Below are 22611 nucleotides of genomic sequence, written 5' to 3'. Positions count from 1 at the left end.
GCGTTTACACTTTGCGCAACAACATTTAGACAAGCCTGCGAAATACTGGAGAATAGTCTGGTCAGATGAGACCAAAATTTATCTCTTTGGAAGCCATAATACACATCATGTTTGGAGGCCAAAAGTGCTGCATATCACCCCAAAAACACCATACCAACAGTGAAGTTTGGAGGTGGGAACATTATGGTATGGGGCTGTTTTTCAGCATATGGCACTGGCAAACATCATGTAATTGAAGAAAGGATGAATGGACAAATGTACAGAGATATTCCTGATAAAAATCTGCTGCCATCTACCAGGATGAAGAAGATGAAACAGAGTGGACATTTCAGCAGGACAATGATCCCAAACACACAGCAAAGGAAATCTCAACTGGTCTCAGGGAAAGAAACTAAAGCTGTTGGAATGGCTCAGCCAACTACCAGATCTAACGTATGGAGGAACAGGAGGCGTCTTGAAGCTTCATCATCAACAATGGGTTTTGTAATAAGTATTGATTACATTTCAGTAAGTGTGTTCAATACTTTTTCCCTGTGTTTTTCGTATTATTACACATAACTTAGTTTATGGACATCTATGGATGATTTATTTGCCTGTGTGGATTGGATGGGTTGTTATTAGTGATGAGCGAGTGTACTTGTTGCTCGGGAAAACACTCAGGTGATCTCCGAGTATTTGTAAATGCTCGGAGATTTAGTTTTCATCGCCGCAGCTGAACGATTTACAGCTACTAGACAGCTTGAATACATGTGGGGGTTCCCTAGCAACCAGGCAACCCCCACATGTACTTAGGCTGGCTAGTAGCTGTGAATCATGCAGCTGCGGCGATGAAAACTAAATCTCCGAACACTAACAAATACTTGTAGATCACCTGAGCGTGCTCGGGAAAACCCGATCAATGAGTATACTCGCTCATCACTAGTTGTTACCAACATCTGGTGAGAATTTCATGTCAATAGCGCTTTAAGAAATAAATTTACTTAGAAAACTGGTGAAGTTTTCAATATTCACAGCTGTAGATGTGGTGGAGGCCGAGCTTCATCTACCTGGTGACTCTCCGGACGGTCCTGGGAATACAGAGGAGCCGGACATCTCTCCGGGGAATTTCTTACACTGAGGACATCTGTAGGAAACAGCCGGACAAGGGAGTGTTACATGGGATGATTGGAGTAGTATCTAGGTGACCCTCTAACAGACATGAACGTCCCCCTCCTTACACTGCTGATCGGCCATGAAATCCGTCTCCTCTTCTTCATCTATGACCTCAACCTTAATATTAATCAGATCTTCACCCTAAATTACAAGAAAAATGTGAAATGAACCACAAATAAATGATTTATGGTTGTATGTGATGGAGACTATAGCGTCATCTACCTGATGATTCTCTGGAACATTCTCCTCTGGACAGTCCTGTGTATACAGAGGAGCCGGACATCTCTCCGGGGGATTTCTCCTCCTGGATCCATCTGTGGAAGACACACAGCGTCTGATTACAGGACCTTTGTATATATTATTTTTATTATTATTATTATTTATTATTATAGCATCATTTATTCCATGGCGCTTTACATGTGAGGAGGGGTATACATAATATAAACAGGTACAATAATCTTAAACGATAAAAGTCACAACTGGTACAGGAGGAGAGAGGACCCTGCCCACGAGGGCTCACAATCTACAAGGGATGGATGAGAACACAGGAGGAGAGAGGACCCTGCCCGCGAGGGCTCACAGTCTACAAGGGATGGGTGAGGATACAGGAGGAGAGAGGACCCTGCCCGCGAGGGCTCACAATCTACAAGGGATGGGTGAGGATACAGGAGGAGAGAGGACCCTGCCCGCGAGGGCTCACAATCTACAAGGGATGGGTGAGGATACAGGAGGAGAGGACCCTGCCCGCGAGGGCTCACAGTCTACAAGGGATGGGTGAGGATACAGTAGGTGAGGATAGAGCTGGTCGTGCAGCGGTTTGGTCGATTGGTGGTTACTGCAGGTTGTAGGCTTGTCGGAAGAGGTCGGTCTTCAGGTTCTTTTTGAAGGTTTTGACAGTAGGTGAGAGTCTGATATGTTGTCGTAGAGAGTTCCAGAGTAGGGGTGATGCACGGGAGAAGTCTTGTATGCGATTGTGGGAAGAGGAGATAAGAAGGGAGTAGAGAAGGAGATCTTGTGAGGATCGGAGGTTGCGTGCAGGAAATATATACCAGGTACAGTGACTACACGACCTATGTCATATTTAGTCAGCCACCAATTGTGCAAGTTCTCCCACATAATAATATGAGAGAGGCCTGTAATTGACATCATAGGTAGACCACAACTGTGAGAGTCAAAATGAGAAAACAAGAAAGAAAGATCACCTTGTCTGATTAGGCAAGATTTATTTTGCAAATTATGATGGAAAATAAGTATTTGGTCACCTAAAAACTTGCAAGATTTCTGTCTCTCACAGACCTGTAACTTCTTTAAGAGGCTCCTCTGTCCTCCACTCATTACCTGTAGTAATGGCTCCTGTTTGAACTTGTTATCAGTATAAAAGACACTTGTCCACAACCTCAAGCAGTCACACTCCAAACCCCACTATGGTGAAGACCAAAGAGCTGTCGAAGGACACCAGAAACAAAATTGTAGCCCTGCACCAGACTGGGAAGACTGAATCTGCAATAGGCAACAGCTTGGTGTGATGAAATCAACCGTGGGAGCAATAATAAGAAAATGGTAGACATGCAAGACCACTGATAATCTCCTTCGATCTGGGGCTCGACGCAAAATCTCACCCCCTGGGGTCAAAATAATCACAAGAACAGTGAGCAAAAATCCCAGAACCACACGGGGGACCTAGTGAATGACCTGCATAGAGCTGGGACCACCGTAACAAAGGCTACCATCAGTAACACTTCGCCTCCAGGGACTCAAATCCTGCAGTGCCAGATGTGTCCCCCTGGTTAAGCCAGTACATGTCCGGACCCATCTGAAGCTTGCTAGAGAGCATTTGGATTATCCAGAAGAGTATTGGGAGAATGTCATATGGTCTGATGAAATCAAAGTAGAACTGTTTGGTAGAAACAAAACTCGTCGTGTTTGGAGGAGACAGAATGCTGAGTTGCATCCAAAGAACACCATACCTACTGTGAAGCATGGGGGTGGAAACATCATGCTTTAGGGCTGTTTCTCTGCAAAGGGACCAGGACGAATGATCCGTGTACATGAAAGAATGAATGGGCCATGTATCGTGAGATTTTGAGTGCAAACCTCCTTCCATCAGCAAGGGCATTGAAGATGAAACATGGATGGGTCTTTCAGCATGATAATGATCCCAAGCACACCACCAGGGCAACAAAGGAGTGGCTTCATAAAAAGAATATGAATGTCCTGGAGTGGCCTGGCCAGTCTCCAGGTCTCAACCCTATACAAAACCTTAAGAGGGAGGTGAAAGTCCGTGTTGCCCAGTGACAGGCACAAAACATCACTTCTCTAGAGGATATCTGCATGGAGGAATGGGCCAACATACAACCAACAGTGTGTGCCAACCTTGTGAAGACTTACAGAAAACGATTGACCTCTGTCATTGCCAACAAAGGATAAATAACAAAATATTGAGATGAACTTTTGTTAATGACCAAATACTTATTTTCCACCATAATTTGCAAAATAAATCTTCCCAAATCAGACAAGGTGATTTTCTGGATTTGTTTTCTCATTTTTCTCTCATAGTTGTGCTCTACCTATGATGTCAATTACAGGCCTCTCTCATTTTTTTATGTGGGAGAACTTGCACAATTGGTGGCTGACTATATACTTTTTTCCCCTCTGTACCTCAACTGTGGGTGTGGTTACAGCCTACATAATGGAGGCCGTTGTTTGGCACATGGTCTGTGTCTTGGGATGTAGAAGCCTCCTGTGTGAGGCTCCAGACTCCATGGCTTTTTACTTTTTGTTGCTGCTGCTGGGTTATGAAGCAAATAAACCAGCACGGACTTCCTTAAAGAAACACGCCTCGTGTGTTCCTCCTGCAGCACCTGAGTACGATCCCTACACCATGTGTTCATCCTCCATACTCACCCTTACCTCTGACAACAACCATTATCATCACTAGTGTTGAGCGATACCTTCCGATATTTGAAAGTATCGGTATCGGATTGTATCGGCCGATATCCGAAAAATATCGGATATCGCCGATACCGATACCCGATACCAATAAAAGTCAATGGGACACAAATATCGGAAGTGATCCTGGATGGTTCCCAGGGTCTGAAGGAGAGAAAACTCTCCTTCAGGCCCTGGGATCCATATTCATGTGTAAAATAAAGAATAAAAATAAAAAATAGGGATATACTCACCCTCGGACGCGCCCTGGTTGTAACCGCTGCAACCGGCAGCCTCCGTTCCTAAGAATGAGCGAGTGAAGGACCTTCGATGACGTCGCGGTCACGTGAGCGGTTACGCGACCAATCACAAGACCGCGACGTCATCGCAGGTCCTTCACTCGCTCATTCTTAGGAACGGAGGCTGCCGGTTGCAGCGGTTACAACCAGGGCGCGTCCGAGGGTGAGTATATCCCTATTTTTTATTTTTATTCTTTATTTTACACATGAATATGGATCCCGATCCCGATATCCCAAAAATATCGGAACTCGGTATCGGAATTCCGATACCGCAAATATCGGCCGATACCCGATACTTGCGGTATCGGAATGCTCAACACTAATCATCACCCATTCTCTTCTGGTGACTCACACATAACAAATATGCCTTGAGCACACAGCTTTTTATACTCTGATGTCAGTTATTAAACATTTCTCCCTACCTTATAGGTGACATTATCATTACAAACCGTGCGACCTATACAAAAAAAGCAGTCGGGTAGGTTTCCTTGCCCTGTCCTTGTTTTACCTATATTATTCCTTTTTCGCTCCCCCCACAATGGGAAATTGTTTATAAATACAAATGAGAGGCTTCTTCTGGTTTCATAAAACGATTGTCTAAGTTTTGTTTTTTTCTGACAAGATTTCTATGATTGATTTACTTGTCTGATTCAATATGTCTTCTAGGACACTGATGAAGGTCTATGTAGTGACCGAAACATTTGTACTGTTCATTGGACAGCATTAAAGCTCTTCATAGTTTATCCAAGTTGAGTGCCAAGTGTTTATCACATAGTTGTGGAATCTTGTAGAGTCCCCTAAGGCCTCTCCGAGAAGGGGGCATTCACCCCCTCCGATCTCACACGGAATCTCCCAAGAGCTTGCAATCTATGAGCCTCCATGAAGTAGAATTACGCTGGTGACACATGGCAAGTGAATAAATGACGCATAGCTGGGAAGTCACAATACTGATTACAATTCCCTTTGAGGCTGGGACTGCCTGTGGTGACAAAATGGTTGAAACAGGAACAGAGTCTACGTCACCGCTGTGCTCTGCTCTTACTTTCCGGCCGGCAGTCAGTCAGAGCGGGAAGCAGACTGCGAGGGACCTGACGGACACCGGAATGTGAGTATGTAGTGTTTTTTTTTTTTTTTACTTTTATGATGGTAACCAGGGTAAACATCGGGTTACTAAGCGCGGCCCTGCGCTTAGTAACCTGATGTTTACCCTGGTTACAAGCGAACGCATCGTTGGATTGGTGTCACACACACCGATCCAGCGATGACAGTGGGAGATCCAGCGACGAAAGAAAGTTCCAAACGATCTGCTACGACGTACGATTCTCAGCAGGGTCCCTGATCGCTGCTGCGTGTCAGACACAGCGATATCGTATGGATATCGCTGGAACGTCACGGATCGTACCGTCGTAGCGACCAAAGTGCCACTGTGAGACGGTACCCTAAGGTTTGTGGATTGAAGAGTGATAAGCTGCTATAATGAAAGAGTCTGTTGTAGACATCTGTCTCCAATGTATACTTAGAAATACTGGTGTTTGTATAGATCCGATACTGATGGGATACACATTTTCAATTAAATTCTGGACTAATAGGCGAAGAATATGCATATATACTGTGACACCTGCCTATAGGCCCTTAATCAAAGCCATGTTTCCTATCTATGAAAAGGTAAAATCACAATAAGAAATATGATGTCGATATTGAATGCCTGTGATTGTCAGGAGTGAAGATATCATGAATGTTGGAAATTTCATAATTTTCTAAAACAGAAGCCACATCGCGTGACCAGACCACTGTGAGGTCAGAATGTAGAGGGTGTAACTTAGGTGCTGATAAAAAGACCAAGTAAGTTATGATCTGCGTTTAATGCCGGGAGGTACAACCCAGTATAGGCCTGATCCACAGTCCACCAGACATTTTCAATCAAAGTGCTCCCCTTCACTAAGCTCTGAGCCATCTCTGTGACCAGCATTTAGTAAGTTTCTTTTGTTAATCCTGATTATTTGATGTAACTCTATATGCTGTATTGTGATGTCTACTTTGTAAAATCTTTTGCATATTTTTGAGAAAAACACTGCCTATTGTTCTGGACTAAATATAAATTGTAATAGTTTTGTTCCTTTTGTTCTGTAAACCACATGCTAACTGTCAGGTGTCCGATCGACCTGTATAAACAATTGGTGGTGACAGAGCGTAGTTCTTGGGTTATTGTGGAGTTAGCAGTGACCGTACTGAGGTATATACATGTACTCCATGAGTTGGAATCAGAGGTGTATATACCATAAGCTGAATGTTAGTTCTCCAATAACAGTCCTAGTGGAAACATCCTGCTGCCTCCTCCATAAATCATCAGTCAATTGTGTAATTGTCCTGACAATAGGGCTGCACAGTGCGTTTTGTGACAAAAAGATAACAGTGTGGTGGGTTCAGTGTGACCTTCCTCTCTGTGATCTTTGACAACTGATGGCAGCGGTGTGATCTGCGTGATCTCTCGGGTGTCGTTTTTGACACAAATCACTTCTGTCCCATACCTCCCTGGGAGGGGGAAGGAACAGAGAAAAGTTTATTTAGGAGCAAAACAAGGTATGAAACCCCGGAGTCTCCACCATCTGGGGTAACCAGGGGAACAGGGATAGCCTAGCTTGAGGGACAGGATAGGGGCCAATTGTCCCTTGCAATTACGTGACAATCAGAGATGATAAAAAGTACATGGAACACAATTGTGATAATAAATCCTATAATGGGGAAATAAGCAGTAAAAATCTGTAATAAGGGGGGGCATGTGCGGACCTCGATGGTGTCGGACACGCACCGCTGAGCTCCGCTCCCCTGCAGGCTAAAAATAGCCCACATCAGCACCCGGACAGAGGCGATTCGGATGTCGTGACAGCCCGCACTTACCACGGACCTCGGGAGGGTGATGCCGACACGGGAAAGCTCCATCAGGCCAGGATCCCGGCCTATAATGTTGCACTTCTTGGGAGGCAGGAAATCTAAGATGGCCGCCGCACACACAGCGTCTCCTTCTTCTCCTGCCCCACAGGCAATGGAGGTAACTGGCCCAACATGGGGACACTGCTACACATACAGCTGAGCTGATTAAAGCTCTGCAAGACACCTTTACAGCTGAACTAGCTTCAGCTATGCAGACCATCACTGTTAAACTGCAGGAAGTGGCTCCGAGAACCTCTGTATTAGAGGAAAAGATGGACGCAGGAGCAGATTCCTTGGAGGATGATCAGGGAGCCATTAAAAACAACATGGATCGTATTTCTGAACTAGAGCGTAAATGTGAGGACATAGAAAACAGGTCCCGCAGGGGTAACCTACGCATCCGTGGCCTTCCTGAGGACATTACGGCTCTTAAAGATACAGCCTCCACATTATTTTCTGCTTTGCTCCCACAAACGGAGCCAGCCCTATTACATATCACCAGAATCCATAGGGAAACCACGCTCAGATAAAAACCCAAGGGATGTTATCCTAAAACTCCTACATGAAGAAGCACTGACTTAATTCTCTCGGCAACAAGAAATGTACATACAATGTCTGATCTCCCTGATTCAGTACAAATATTTGCAGACTTAGCACCCGCCACCCTGATGAGGAGAAGAAACCTGAAACCGGTAACTTCAGCACTACAGGCAGCCCAAATGAAATATAGATGGGGATTTCCTTTTGCTTTATCCTTCTCAGTCCACAACAAAACCAATACTTGCAAGACACTGGAGGAGGGGGAATTGGCTTTGAGTCAGGCAGGCATATCAGAAGATACCCCGACCATTACCACCTCGTCGGAATAGACCGACAAGAGAGTGGTCAGAAGTCCGCAGATCAAGTCGGCAACAGCCAAATGTTATTTGAAGTTCTCCAACCCCTTTACCCACCCAACCCGGGGTCTAGATGTTGTCCCCTCCTGGCTGGAGGGTTCATGATGGAACATGCGGGCTTTCTCGGCCTTGTTGGAAATGTTTGACTATGACTGTCCTTTCCTTCTGTATGTGGTGGAGAAATTCACTTGCTACATTCACGACTACTATGAATATGTGAGCTGGACTTACTTACAGCAGGATTCTATCATAAGCATGGGCTACGCCTGCTGGGATATTACATGCTGCCCGAATTTGGTGCTTCCTGGTCTTCCTCTGATAATAGGGGAGACCTAATCGCTATGAGTTCTGGACTTCAAGTCCATTGGATGTTTTCTGTTTATTGTTGGATAAATGTCTGTGTCCTCCCCCCTCTTGTTTTTCCCTTTTGTTTCCATATAGGATTGCTCATTATAGCTGCTTTGCCGGGTTAAGAGTTCTTTTTAAGGTCGTTGAATCGTCCCCATCTTACCAAGCGCACCGGGTAAGTTCTTGGGGAAACCCCACTACCAGCTTCACAATACTACACCATCATGTGTAGAGTACTTTCACAAAACGTTAGGGGCTTCAACTCCCCTTTAAAACGCAAACATGCATTCTTAGACTCTTAGATATAGTTTGTCTCCAGGAGACTCATTTCTCCAACTCATCGTCGTTAAAAAGCACTGGCATATCCTAATGACAGACCCTGTCCTAAAAAAATGCCTCCCCTCGTATCCCTCCTTGGTGGCCAAAAGAAGCCGTAATCTTAAAGACATGTTGGTCCACAGCCATTATGTGACCCTACTTCTGACCAAGTGCAACTACATTACAAGGCTTCTTCCCCTGTGGGTTGTGTAAAGCATGTGGAAATCTGAAAAAAGTAAACAAATTATCAAGTTCTGATGAATCTAAAACATACACCATCAGAAAATATCTAACATGCTCCTCCCCACGGAGTAATATATCACGCCACCTGCCCCTGCAACCTGATATACGTGGGCCGAACAACAAGGGAATTTAAGATCAGAGTCAGGGAACATATTAGAGACCTAGAAAAATCCAAAACGCTTGATGATATCTCATCCCTCAAAACCCTACCTCGCCATTCCACAATACCTCACAACTCCCAACCTAGGGGTCTAATGTTCAAAGCCTCAGACCAAATGGATCTAGGAATAAGAGGAGGGGATCTGGGAAAGGCACTGGCACGACAGGAAAGCAGATGGATCTATCGCCTCAACACCATCCCACCTAGAGGCCTTAACGAGAACCATGGTCCTTCCTGTAATCTGCTATTGTCTCCATACTGACTGCATTCATTATTGTTCGTGTTTTTCCGAGGTTTTCAATTGGTATCTAGGTTTTAACTTTCCCTCACTCCCTTATTCCTTTATTCAGACAAAAATTCATTGTTTTTATATATTTTAAAGCTATTTCTTACTTACCTTAGGTATTCTATATGTTCTGGGGGGACGAAGTCTCATTGGTCCTTATCCTTTGCATATATCTGGGGGTCGACTTTCGATGCTCATCCTCGGAGGAATTCTCTTGACAGGAAAACCGCTATGAAACTTCCAGCTCCTCGGGACTCCCACGGACTGCCCTTATACATTGTGTGTACTATTCCGACTATCTTCAGGAAGGGGCGTATTCCGAGCACGGTATGGCCCTGTAGAAAGCCAAACTTCGAACCTTTGTAGTTGGAGATGTGAGATTTGATTCATGTATAGGCAATGTCATTTCTGTTCTATATCTTAGGTTTCTGATCACTTGGATTTTTCCAGAACATTTTTTCAGTCACCTTATATATGATGTTCTATTCTTTTCTTTTTGCATTTAAGGCTCTGAGCACTTTATCTACTTCTATCTTTCCATTATTGAGCATGATGTGGCACTAATATTAGCACTTTATTATTCCTAATGGTCTTTTTAGTCACCATTCCTATCTTTTCATTATTTATATGAAGACAATGTGCAGCGCATTATTTCCACCATTGCTCCCTCTTCACTAAGTGGCAGTAATAGGCCATGGGCACTCTCAGCATCAAGGCCCCGGGCACTTTATTCATCCCAATGGTCCTTCCAAGGACTTCTTCTTCCCCCAGATCAAAGTCTCTTCCTGCACTGTTCATTATAATGTATACCACCTCTCTCTTTATTCCCTGCACAATCGGTATTCTTGGGCCACCTAGGCCTCCATCCTTTCCTTCACTTGGTCCCTCCTACTTGGTTACAGTAGCCTGCTGTTCTGTAACTGGCCGAACGTCTTATATTAACAAGCTTCTGTGTTACCACCACTTCCATACCCTTCCCCCCCCCCGTACTATGTAGACTTTTGTATACAATTCCTCTCCTTCCCCCCTCCCTCTGTCTTGTAGCTGTAACTCCCAAGGTGAGAGAGGGCGGCTGCACGTCTTACTCTCTCTCCCCTGTCTTTTTCCTCCCAGCGTGGGTGCGCATGCGCCGGTCTCATAGCTCTGCTGGACTGGCCATCGGCGTCACATTGATGGTGCGTCCCACCACACACCACCAGACGCAGGAGCGGAAGTCTCCGTCACCTCGAAGCACATGACCACCGGCTTCATGCGCCACTAGCAACGCTGTACACACCCCTAGTAACACCTGACACGCCCACTAACTCCACCCATGCGGCCGATTGACTCCGCCCCCTCCCGCACGTCACACCCGCTCTCCAGGACATATAAACCCACACTATGCCTAGACTCTCAGGTGGCCGCCTTCCTACCTGCCACCTTCTCCCCTCATCTTCAGGTAAACACTTCATGGCTTTGTGATCGTTTGTTCTCTGCATCTTAGCCACCTGGCATTTGCCTTATGCACCGATCCCGTTTCATTTCTGATACTGCACTGCCATCTAGTGACCACTTCATATATTGCTTGGCATTTATTGTCTTTCTTTTTTTTCTTTTTTGCACAAGGTTGGATCCTATTTCCTCTTGTTGGTCACTATGAAATCTATTATCAATACTACAAGAGCTATGTTTGTTTCCTGATGTGCGGGCATTGTTATGTCTTGTTGTTTCACTGTTTATACCCTTTAATGGGATACAAGAGACGTTTTATATCCCCCCCATATTGCTAGTCCTCTCTTCCTTCCTATAGGGATACGACTTAACCCTAGCAGAACCCGGAAGAAGGCACGCCAGCCGGTCTTGAGGTAATTATGCTCTTATAACCTTATCTTGTGTCCCTGTTTTGTTTACATGTGTTCGCTGGACGTTCTTTACCAGCTTAGTGTTATATACTTTGTGGATCACTAGCACTAGCGTATTTATTACAGGGACGTTTTTTCTTTGATTAAGCATGTCTTTATCCTCTTACCTGCAGCTCCGGTGCAGTTGTCACCTTTCAGAGAATCCCATCTAGCATTGTTGTTACTTTTAATTATGTGGTTTCTCTAATAAAGATTTTTTGGAATGATCCCTTTTTGGTGCAATATGTCTATATAGGGTTTATTAACCCTAGAACGCATACCTGGGGACTCGCAGGCCGGCCAGGTTACTTGTTTTCTATTTTCTGTAAAAGTACTTTAGTTAGAATTTTGAAAATCTAGGTAATCCTCAGGTATATAGCTGTTAGTAATTTCAAGTTAGTCATATATTTTTATGTTACAGACATTTCGGTATAACAACCTGTTTTTGGGACTACCCCATATTCACGCACCTGGGCCTTTTAGGCCTGTACTAGGTTTACATGTGATACTCAATCTTTTTGTCTGTATTGTTGCTGCGGAAGAACTTTTATGACTCTGCTATTGCTGGGAAGAGTGTGGATTCTGCATGACAGCGCTGCTATATTTGTCCAGCAAAGAAGGAAAGAAAATCGGAGCGTTTCTGTTCTACTTGTGGACAAAATGTATGCAAGGAACATTCAGCCGAAAAAATAATATGCGAGAATTGTCGGGGGAATATGTAAAGTTACAAATAAATATTCCTGCACCAAGTTTGCTACAACCAAAAAATGTTTTCATAAAAAAATTGCATATAGAATATATTTGGCGGCCCATTTACTTACTTTTTTGTAGTTTTAGGCACATAATTACGTTTTGAAATATACACATCTTAGGCTGTGTTCCCAGTAGCGCTGGGGTTCGCCAGAAGGGGATCCATAATGGATCTGACCTCCTGGTAACTCCAGGATTCCGCCAGCCTTAGCTGGGGTCACCATTACGGATCCCCTCCTGGCGGACCCCTGCGCTAGTGGGAATGCAGCCTTACCTTGCAATTGTAAAATAAATTGTGAAAAGTATTTTTATTTGAGTTATTCCATGATAATTGTAAACAGGCCTAAAAGGCCCCAGGTGCGTGAATGTGTAGATTTCTATGGGTATGCGTTCTAGGGTTAAAGCACAGCAACATCATATATACATTTTCATCTGTGTCATTGGGTCACACCTTGGTTCTGTTTGGAGGTCCGACCTTTCCATCGTCCTGCCTTTTAAAGTTATGTCATTTTAAAATATGATGTCAGTAAAGATAATTTTCCTTGTATTTACCTCCCCAGGTGTCACTTCATACCTTGTTAGGTAATCTATGTCCGCATTCATGATCGAAGTGCTAATTATTGGCCTATAGAAATGTTGGATTATGGGGTTAATTTAGGGTGAAATGTTCCGTAGCTTTCTATAAGCTGTAGTCTGGCTTTACAGGTGTTTTTGGCAGAAGTCTTTACTGTTCTGACTCCATGACTAAGCGCAGAGTGCAGGGTGCGTGGGGCTTCATTTCTATGGCTGTCTCCATGTACCATTACTCACGAAGATTGATTTCACAGCTGAATTCTTTTAGATATGCACACATACAGTAGGTAAAAAGACTTCTACATCAGAGCCGCCAACACATGGGCTTCTAGGATGGTGGACAGTGAATGTGGAAGAAGAATGGAGGGATTACTGAGATCAGAGGAAGGACTAACCTGTAAAGAGGCAATCCTTATAGCATACCAATGACACGGCCCAGTCTAACAATACCATGATAATACAGTAGTGTCTGTATGATTCCCACCTGCACGGTGTCCAACACTGCAGCTGACGTCAGCATGCTTGGCATTACTGTAGCGGGGCCCTTTCAGTTTCCGGAAGCTAGGCACTACAATCTATGGTGGACACTGCAGGGGCATACTTGGCATTACTGTAGTGGGGCCCTTTCAGTTTCCAGAAGCTAGGCACTACAATCTATGGTGGACACTGCAGGGGCATACTTGGCATTACTGTAGCGGGGCCCTTTCAGTTTCCGGAAGCTAGGCACTACAATCTATGGTGGACACTGCAGGGGCATACTTGGCATTACTGTAGCGGGGCCCTTTCAGTTTCCGGAAGCTAGGCACTACAATCTATGGTGGACACTGCAGGGGCATACTTGGCATTACTGTAGCGGGGCCCTTTCAGTTTCCGGAAGCTGAAGATGGGCACTATAATCTATGGTGGACACTGCAGGGGCATACTTGGCATTACTGTAGCGGGGCCCTTTCAGTTTCCGGAAGCTAGGCACTACAATCTATGGTGGACACTGCAGGGGCATACTTGGCATTACTGTAGCGGGGCCCTTTCAGTTTCCAGAAGCTAGGCACTACAATCTATGGTGGACACTGCAGGGGCATACTTGGCATTACTGTAGCGGGGCCCTTTCAGTTTCCGGAAGCTGAAGATGGGCACTATAATCTATGGTGGACACTGCAGGGGCATACTTGGCATTACTGTAGCGGGGCCCTTTCAGTTTCCGGAAGCTAGGCACTACAATCTATGGTGGACACTGCAGGGGCATACTTGGCATTACTGTAGCGGGGCCCTTTCAGTTTCCAGAAGCTAGGCACTACAATCTATGGTGGACACTGCAGGGGCATACTTGGCATTACTGTAGCGGGGCCCTTTCAGTTTCCGGAAGCTGAAGATGGGCACTATAATCTATGGTGGACACTGCAGGGGCATACTTGGCATTACTGTAGCGGGGCCCTTTCAGTTTCCGGAAGCTAGGCACTACAATCTATGGTGGACACTGCAGGGGCATACTTGGCATTACTGTAGCGGGGCCCTTTCAGTTTCCGGAAGCTAGGCACTACAATCTATGGTGGACACTGCAGGGGCATACTTGGCATTACTGTAGCGGGGCCCTTTCAGTTTCCGGAAGCTAGGCACTACAATCTATGGTGGACACTGCAGGGGCATACTTGGCATTACTGTAGCGGGGCCCTTTCAGTTTCCGGAAGCTAGGCACTACAATCTATGGTGGACACTGCAGGGGCATACTTGGCATTACTGTAGCGGGGCCCTTTCAGTTTCCGGAAGCTAGGCACTACAATCTATGGTGGACACTGCAGGGGCATACTTGGCATTACTGTAGCGGGGCCCTTTCAGTTTCCAGAAGCTGAAGATGGGCACTACAATCTATGGTGGACACTGCAGGGGCATACTTGGCATTACTGTAGCGGGGCCCTTTCAGTTTCCGGAAGCTGAAGATGGGCACTATAATCTATGGTGGACACTGCAGGGGCATACTTGGCATTACTGTAGCGGAGCCCTTTCAGTTTCCGGAAGCTAGGCACTACAATCTATGGTGGACACTGCAGCGGCATACTTGGACTTCTCGTTCTGCAGTATCCACTGTGTCTTTCTTTGTATGGAAATAACCTCTCTGATCATAATATTCACTGCATTCGTAGATTACATCATCAAGGGAGTGTAACTTCCGATGTGTGCTCACTTTTGGGGGGTTTCGGCAGTGCTAGCGCTTTAGAGGCTCCGTACACAGCACCCAACACTAAAGTCTGCGCTCCAAAAGTGAGTTGGTGCACCTTTCTTCTGAGCTCCGCCGTGTGGACAGATGGGGCCTCGTTGTGCTCAGTGAAAATAAGTAACAAAGTGTGAGTCCATTTTATTTTATTTCTCCTAATGACAATTAAAAATGTGCCCATCATGTAAAGATGCAGGGGAACAATGTAATCCTTCATTTTCCTGGCAAAATGTTACAAACTCATGAGAGGCAATTGTGGGGTGAAAATCTTCCCCACTGCTAGATTGAGTCCTTGAGGGACAAGCTTGTAAAGTAGGGTCACGTGTGTGGGGGCCGGTCATACCCTGGGAAATGGGACTGAAGGGAGAGCCGTAATGAAGACTTGTGGCCCAGTTATTGGCATTGTTAGACATCTGTACCTGTCCGTCTCTTCTATCCCCTCCGCTCGTCTGTCTATTCTGTAAGGACACCTCCATCCTGTTGTGGTAAATATTTATACTTTGCTTTCACTATTATCTTAGACAATGGAATCTACCGTTATATCTATTTTAGTATTAGTTGTATAAGTGTTACTCATAAAAGCAGTAAGACAGGCTGCTGTATCTTATAATGGATCCTTTGTTTCTAAAATTGTAGTAATCTGGGCAGAACTGGTTGGAAAATAATTTGACCTAATCCATAATTTACTATTTTGTTTTTCTAGCATAAATATCTTCTGTCTTAGGTAATGTAAGCAGCCATTCCTAATTTTCTTATCTCGGTGCTTGTAATAAAGCCTTGTGACTGGGCCATCAGACCAGCCAGGACACCAAGAGACTTCTGCTTCTGTGCTCTGGTCTCCGATGGATCAAAACCCAGATTTCATTACAACTGGCAAATGTGTGAAACCTTTTGAATTTCTCCTAAAACTTTCCATATAGGTTTCCACATCAGTACGTGGTGCTGAAAACCCGGATTGTCAGAACTGGACCTCTTTGGGCCAACCGCAATGATCTCTCTTAGAAACACTGAATGAGCTGTGGAGAGGAGCCCATTGTGTTACTAGAAATTCAGTGTCACCTAGAGGGCTCCGGGACGGGTAATGGGTGGTCTGAACAAGACAAGCTCTGCTGAACCTTTGCCGGTATTTGAATTGTTGCAGGTATCATTTGTGGTCTGTTGTATGTCTCAATGTGTCTTTAGATGTATCACCGATAATTAAATGACGGCTGAATGAAGTGACGAGTAGCCAAACTTGCCCAGCGATTTTGGTCAGGGTCCTCTGCAGTTCTTCCTGTATATTTCAGGAGTCGGGGGATTGTTATATGTTCTCCTCGTTGTCTATGTGATTGTAAAGTCTGGAGTGATATTGTTGTAAACTGAGAATCCTTGAATGTGGGACTGAATGGTTTTTGAGAGACCAATAAGCAACAATGGGTTAAAGGTAGAAATTGGTCACAGGAGCGCTGGAAGGAGACACTGACACTGGATACAGTTTAGTCACAACGCGTTTCAAAGTCCCACCTGATGAAGACGGCATGTCCGCTGAAATGTGCTAAATAGGAAAGGATAGGACAGAATACTAGGCGGTCAGTATTAAAACCCTTCAAAAAATATCCACAGCAGATAATACAAAAAGTTCCACAATCTAACTAAAGACGTGGAGTGAATATCTGCAACCCCAGAGAATCCAACAAGACTGAGAAAATACTGACACAATCTAAGCTGGACAAGAAAACACAAAAGAATAGCACTGAATTGTGAAGCACACAACATGTGTGCCACAGAAACAAAACCAGACACTTATCTTTGCTGGTTTGGCAGAAAGGCAGAAGGAACCAGGCAGAGGTCCTAAACCTCCCAACAACAATTGACAACTGGCAAGGACTAATGAATCCTGCACACCTAAATACCCCAGTCAGAACTGCAATCAGCAGAAACACCTGACCAGGACTAAAACCCAGGGACAACTGCATTACCACCTACCACCACCGGAGGGAACCCAAAAGCAGAATTCACAACAGCATAGGTGGTTTTCCTTTATTGGATGCTGCCCTTCCCGTGGTTGTTCCTTCCCGGTGAAAGACCATTAGTGCGCATGGAAAGAAAGGTCACGAGAAGGGGTACACTTGGAAAGTGGATTGACTACAAAGGGTCGGGTGACTGTTGTGAACTCTGTTTTCGGGCTCCCTCTTGTGGTCACAGGTGGTATTGTGTGAGTTTTGTTTTTGGGCTCCCCCTGGTGGCTTTGTTTGTTATCCTGCGGATCTGTGGCTGAATCAGCTGCCTCGTTATGCACTAGGGAGTTTCCTATTTAGCTCTGCTTCACCTCCACTTGTTGCCGGCTGTCGATGTATTCAGTGCTATTCTGATCTCCCCTGATTATCTTCGTTTTCAGTCTCTTCTGGAGAAGCTAAGTTTCTGTTTGATTATTTTTTGCTCATCAGTCTGCAATATGATTTCAGTGTATGATGAGTTTAGTCCAGCTTGCTAATATGTGAGTTCTTGCTGCTGGTAAGCTCTGGGTTATGGAGTTGCTTCCCCCGCACCGTTAGTTGGTGCGGGGGCTCGAGCAATCTCTGCGTGGATATTTTGCTTAGGGTTTTCTATTGACCGCACAGTTCTCTTCCTATTTTCTGCTATCTAGTATTAGCGGGCCTCATTTGCTAAATCTATTTCATCTCTGCGTTTGTGCTTTCCCCTTAACTCACCGTTAATATTTGTTCACAACAGTACCCCCCCCCTTGAGGAGGGGTCACCGAACCCTCATCAAAACCCCCAGGGCGATCAGGATGAGCCACATGGAAGGCACAAACCAAATCGGCTGCATGAACATCAGAGGCGACAACCCAGGAATTATCCTCCTGACCATAGCCCTTCCACTTAACCAAATACTGAAGCCTCCATCTAGAAACACGAGAATCCAAAATCTTCTCCACCACGTACTCCAATTCGCCCTCAACCAGCAACGGGGCAGGGGGCTCAACAGAAGGAACCACAGGCACCACATACCTCCGCAACAAAGACCTATGGAACACGTTATGAATGGCAAACGACGCTGGGAGGTCCAAACGAAATGACACCGGGTTAAGGATTTCCAAAATCTTATAAGGACCGATGAAGCGAGGCTTGAATTTAGGAGAGGAGACCTTCATAGGAACATACCGAGAAGACAGCCATACCAAATCCCCAACACGAAGTCGGGGACCCACACCGCGACGGCGGTTGGCAAAGCGCTGAGCCTTCTCCTGTGACAACTTCAAATTGTCCACCACATGATTCCAAATCTGCTGCAACCTATCCACCACAGAATCCACCCCAGGACAGTCAGAAGGCTTGACCTGACCCGAGGAGAAACGAGGATGAAAACCAGAATTGCAGAAAAAAGGCAAAACCAAAGTAGCAGAACTAGCCCGATTATTAAGGGCAAACTCGGCCAATGGCAAAAAAGTCACCCAATCATCCTGATCAGCAGAAACAAAACATCTTAAATAAGTTTCCAAGGTCTGATTAGTTCGCTCGGTTTGGCCATTCGTCTGAGGATGGAAGGCTGACGAAAAAGACAAATCAATGCCCATCTTAGCACAAAAGATCCGCCAAAATCTGGACACAAACTGGGATCCTCTGTCAGACACAATATTTTCAGGGATGCCATGCAAGCGAACCACATTCTGAAAAAATAGAGGAACCAAATCGGAGGAGGAAGGCAACTTAGGCAAGGGCACCAAATGGACCATTTTGGAAAAACGATCACACACCACCCAAATGACAGACATTCTCTGAGAGACTGGAAGATCCGAAATAAAATCCATGGAAATGTGCATCCAAGGCCTCTTCGGGACAGGCAAAGGCAAAAGCAAACCGCTGGCACGAGAACAGCAAGGCTTAGCCCGAGCACAAATCCCACAGGACTGCACAAAGGAACGCACATCCCGCGACAAGGAAGGCCACCAGAAGGACCTAGCCACCAAATCTCTGGTACCAAAAATCCCAGGATGGCCTGCCAACACCGAAGAATGAACCTCGGAAATAACTCTGCTGGTCCATCTATCTGGGACAAACAGTCTCTCTGGTGGGCAACGGTCAGGTCTATCCGCCTGAAATTTCTGCAGCACTCGTCGCAAGTCTGGGGAAATGGCAGACAAAATCACTCCCTCTTTGAGGATACCAGCCGGCTCTGAAACTCCCTGAGAGTCAGGCACAAAACTCCTAGAAAGAGCATCAGCCTTCACGTTCTTCGAACCAGGCAGGTACGAGACAACGAAATCGAAACGGGAGAAAAACAACGACCAACGAGCCTGTCTAGGATTCAGCCGCTTGGCAGACTCGAGATAAATCAGATTTTTGTGATCAGTCAAGACCACCACACGATGCTTAGCTCCCTCGAGCCAATGTCGCCACTCCTCAAATGCCCACTTCATAGCCAACAACTCCCGATTACCAACATCATAATTCCGCTCGGCAGGCGAAAACTTTCTTGAAAAGAAAGCACAAGGTTTCATCACAGAGCAATCAGAGCTTCTCTGCGACAAAACAGCCCCTGCTCCAATCTCAGAAGCATCAACCTCGACCTGAAAAGGAAGAGAGACATCAGGCTGACACAAAACTGGAGCTGAAGAAAACCGGCGCTTCAGCTCCCGAAAGGCTTCCACGGCCGCAGGAGACCAATTAGTCACATCAGAACCCTTCTTGGTCATATCCGTCAAGGGTTTAACCACGCCAGAAAAATTAGCAATGAAGCGACGGTAAAAATTAGCAAAACCCAAGAACTTCTGAAGACTCTTAACAGATGTAGGCTGAGTGCAGTAATGAATAGCCTGGACCTTGACTGGGTCCATCTCAATAGTAGAAGGAGAAAAAATAAAACCCAAAAAGGAAACCTTCTGTACTCCGAAGAGACATTTTGAGCCCTTCACACATAAGGCATTAGCACGCAGGACCTGAAATACCATCCTGACCTGCTTCACATGGGACTCCCAGTCCTCAGAAAAGACCAAAATGTCATCCAGATGCACAATCATAAATTTATCCAGATATTCTCGAAAGATGTCATGCATGAAGGACTGGAACACAGAAGGAGCATTAGAGAGTCCAAAAGGCATCACCAAGTACTCAAAATGGCCTTCGGGCGTATTAAATGCTGTTTTCCATTTGTCCCCCTGCTTGATACGCACAAGGTTATACGCACCATGAAGATCTATCTTGGTGAACCAACTGGACCCCTTAATCCGAGCAAACAGATCAGATAATAATGGCAAAGGATACTGAAATTTGACCGTGATTTTATTTAGAAGACGATAATCTATACAAGGTCTCAGAGAACCATCCTTCTTGGCCACAAAAAAGAATCCTGCACCAAGAGGGGAGGAGGACGGGCGAATATGTCCCTTCTCTAAAGACTCCTTTATATAGCTCCGCATCGCGGCATGTTCTGGTACAGACAAATTAAAAAGTCGGCCCTTAGGGAACTTACTACCAGGAATCAAATTTATAGCACAATCACAATCCCTGTGAGGAGGCAGGGCACCGGATCTGGGCTCATCAAATACATCCTGGTAGTCCGACAAAAACTCAGGGACCTCAGAAGGAGTGGAAGAAGCAATTGACACCAAAGGAGCATCGCCATGAATCCCCTGGCAACCCCAACTTGAAACAGACATAGCTTTCCAATCCAGAACTGGATTATGAGCCTGCAGCCATGGCAGACCCAAAACGACAACATCATGCAAATTATGCAGCACAAGAAAGCGAATCACCTCCTGATGTACAGGAGTCATGCACATAGTCACTTGAGTCCAATAATGAGGCTTATTCTCAGCCAATGGTGTAGCATCAATTCCCCTCAGTGGAATAGGGAAATCCAAAGGCTCCAGGACCAAACCACAGCGCCTGGCAAATGACAAATCCATCAGGTTCAGGGCAGCACCTGAATCCACAAAAGCCATAACCGAATAGGAAGACAAAGAACAAATTAAAGTAACAGACAAAATGAATTTAGGCTGTATAGTACCAACGGTGACAGATTTAGCAATTTTTTTACGCGCTTAGAGCATGCTGAGAATGTGTTGAATCACCACAGTAAAAGCACAACCCATTTTGACGTCTATGATTTTGCCGCTCAATTCTGGTCAGAATTCGGTCACATTGCATAGACTCAGGTCTCTGTACAGAAAACACTGCCAGATGGTGCGCAGATTTGCGCTCCCGCAAACGCCGATCAATCTGAATGGCCAAAGCCATTGAGTCATTCAGACTTGCAGGCGTGGGGAACCCCACCATAACATTCTTAATGGCTTCAGAAAGACCTTCTCTGAAATTTGCAGCCAGGGCACACTCATTCCATTGAGTAAGCACCGACCATTTCCGAAATTTTTGACAATACACCTCAGCTTCATCCTGGCCCTGAGAGAGAGCCAGCAAGGCCTTTTCTGCCTGGTTCTCAAGATTAGGTTCCTCATAAAGCAATCCAAGCGCCAGAAAAAACGCATCCACATTCAGCAATGCAGGATCTCCTGGCGCCAGGGAGAAAGCCCAATCTTGAGGGTCGCCACGTAATAGGGAGATAACAATTCTAACTTGCTGAGCGGAATCACCAGAGGAACGAGGTCTCAAAGAAAGAAATAATTTACAATTATTCTTAAAATTCAGAAACCTAGATCTATCTCCAGAAAACAACTCAGGAATAGGTACTTTTGGCTCAGACATAGGACTGTGAACAACAAAATCCTGAATGCTTTGCACCCTTGCAGCAAGACAATCCACACTAGAAGTCAGACTCTGAATATCCATGTCTGCAGCTGAACTCAAAGCCACCCATAGATTAAGGGGATGAGAGAAGCTGGACAGACTGCAGCAAAGGGAGAGGAAAAAAAAAAAATTGTACTCAGGAATTCTCTTATCCCACTTCTGCGATGCATTAAACACTTTTTTGGCCTGCTGTACTGTTATGATCCTTAGTGGCTGAGGATCACAGATTGGACTAGCTAAGTTACTGAACACAGAACAAGCTCTAGGGAGGTGGTAACTGGACTGACCGCAAAACCTGATCCTAACCAAACACACTGAAGGTAGCCCTTGAACGTGCCTAAATTCCTGGACGTCTCGACGCAGCCTGAGAAACTTGCTACCCCTATAGAGAAAGTAAGGCCTCACTTGCCTCAGAGAAATGACCCCAAAGATATAGGAAGCCCCCAACAAATAATAACGGTGAGGTAAGGGGAAAATACAAAACGTAGAAATGAAAACAGATTCAGCAAATGAGGCCCACTAATACTAGATAGCAGAAGACAGGCAGGGAACTGTGCGGTCAGTAAAAAACCCTATACAAAATATCCACGCTGAGAATTCAAGAACCCCCACACCAACTAACGGTGTGAGGGGAGAAACTCAGCCCCCTAGAGCTACCAGCAAGCAGGGAAATCACATATTAGCAAGCTGGACAAGGACAAATAAATAACCAAGAAACATATTGAACACTGATGAGCAAAAAATAACCAAACAGAAACTTAGCTTCTCTCGGCGAGACTGATAACGAAGGGATTCAGGAGAGATCAAAATAGCACTGAATACATCGACAGCAGGCAACCACTGAAAGTCCAGGTGAGCTAAATAGGAAACCAGCTAACAGATAACGAGACAGCTGAACCAGCCTCAGACCTG

The 22611-nt window shown here is 45.3% G+C and overlaps 1 protein-coding gene across 1 annotated transcript in view; it reads right to left on the bottom strand.

Annotated features, from left to right (window-relative positions):
- The window catches only part of LOC143808876 (uncharacterized), a 986487-nt gene that overhangs the window by 51308 nt on the left and 912568 nt on the right, over window positions 1–22611 (bottom strand). Inside the window, exons 4-6 of the mRNA XM_077292031.1 lie at window positions 1375–1466; window positions 1218–1293; window positions 1047–1123 (exon numbers count right to left, since the gene is read on the bottom strand). Coding sequence (XP_077148146.1) covers window positions 1047–1123; window positions 1218–1293; window positions 1375–1466 — 245 coding nt within the window. The remainder of the gene's footprint in view (window positions 1–1046; window positions 1124–1217; window positions 1294–1374; window positions 1467–22611) is intronic.

This window comes from Ranitomeya variabilis, chromosome 2 (genome assembly GCF_051348905.1).
Source record: "Ranitomeya variabilis isolate aRanVar5 chromosome 2, aRanVar5.hap1, whole genome shotgun sequence".
NCBI lineage: Eukaryota > Metazoa > Chordata > Amphibia > Anura > Dendrobatidae > Ranitomeya > Ranitomeya variabilis.
The sequence above is the reverse complement of the archived record's forward strand: the minus strand, read 5'-3'. Positions and strand labels throughout refer to the sequence as shown.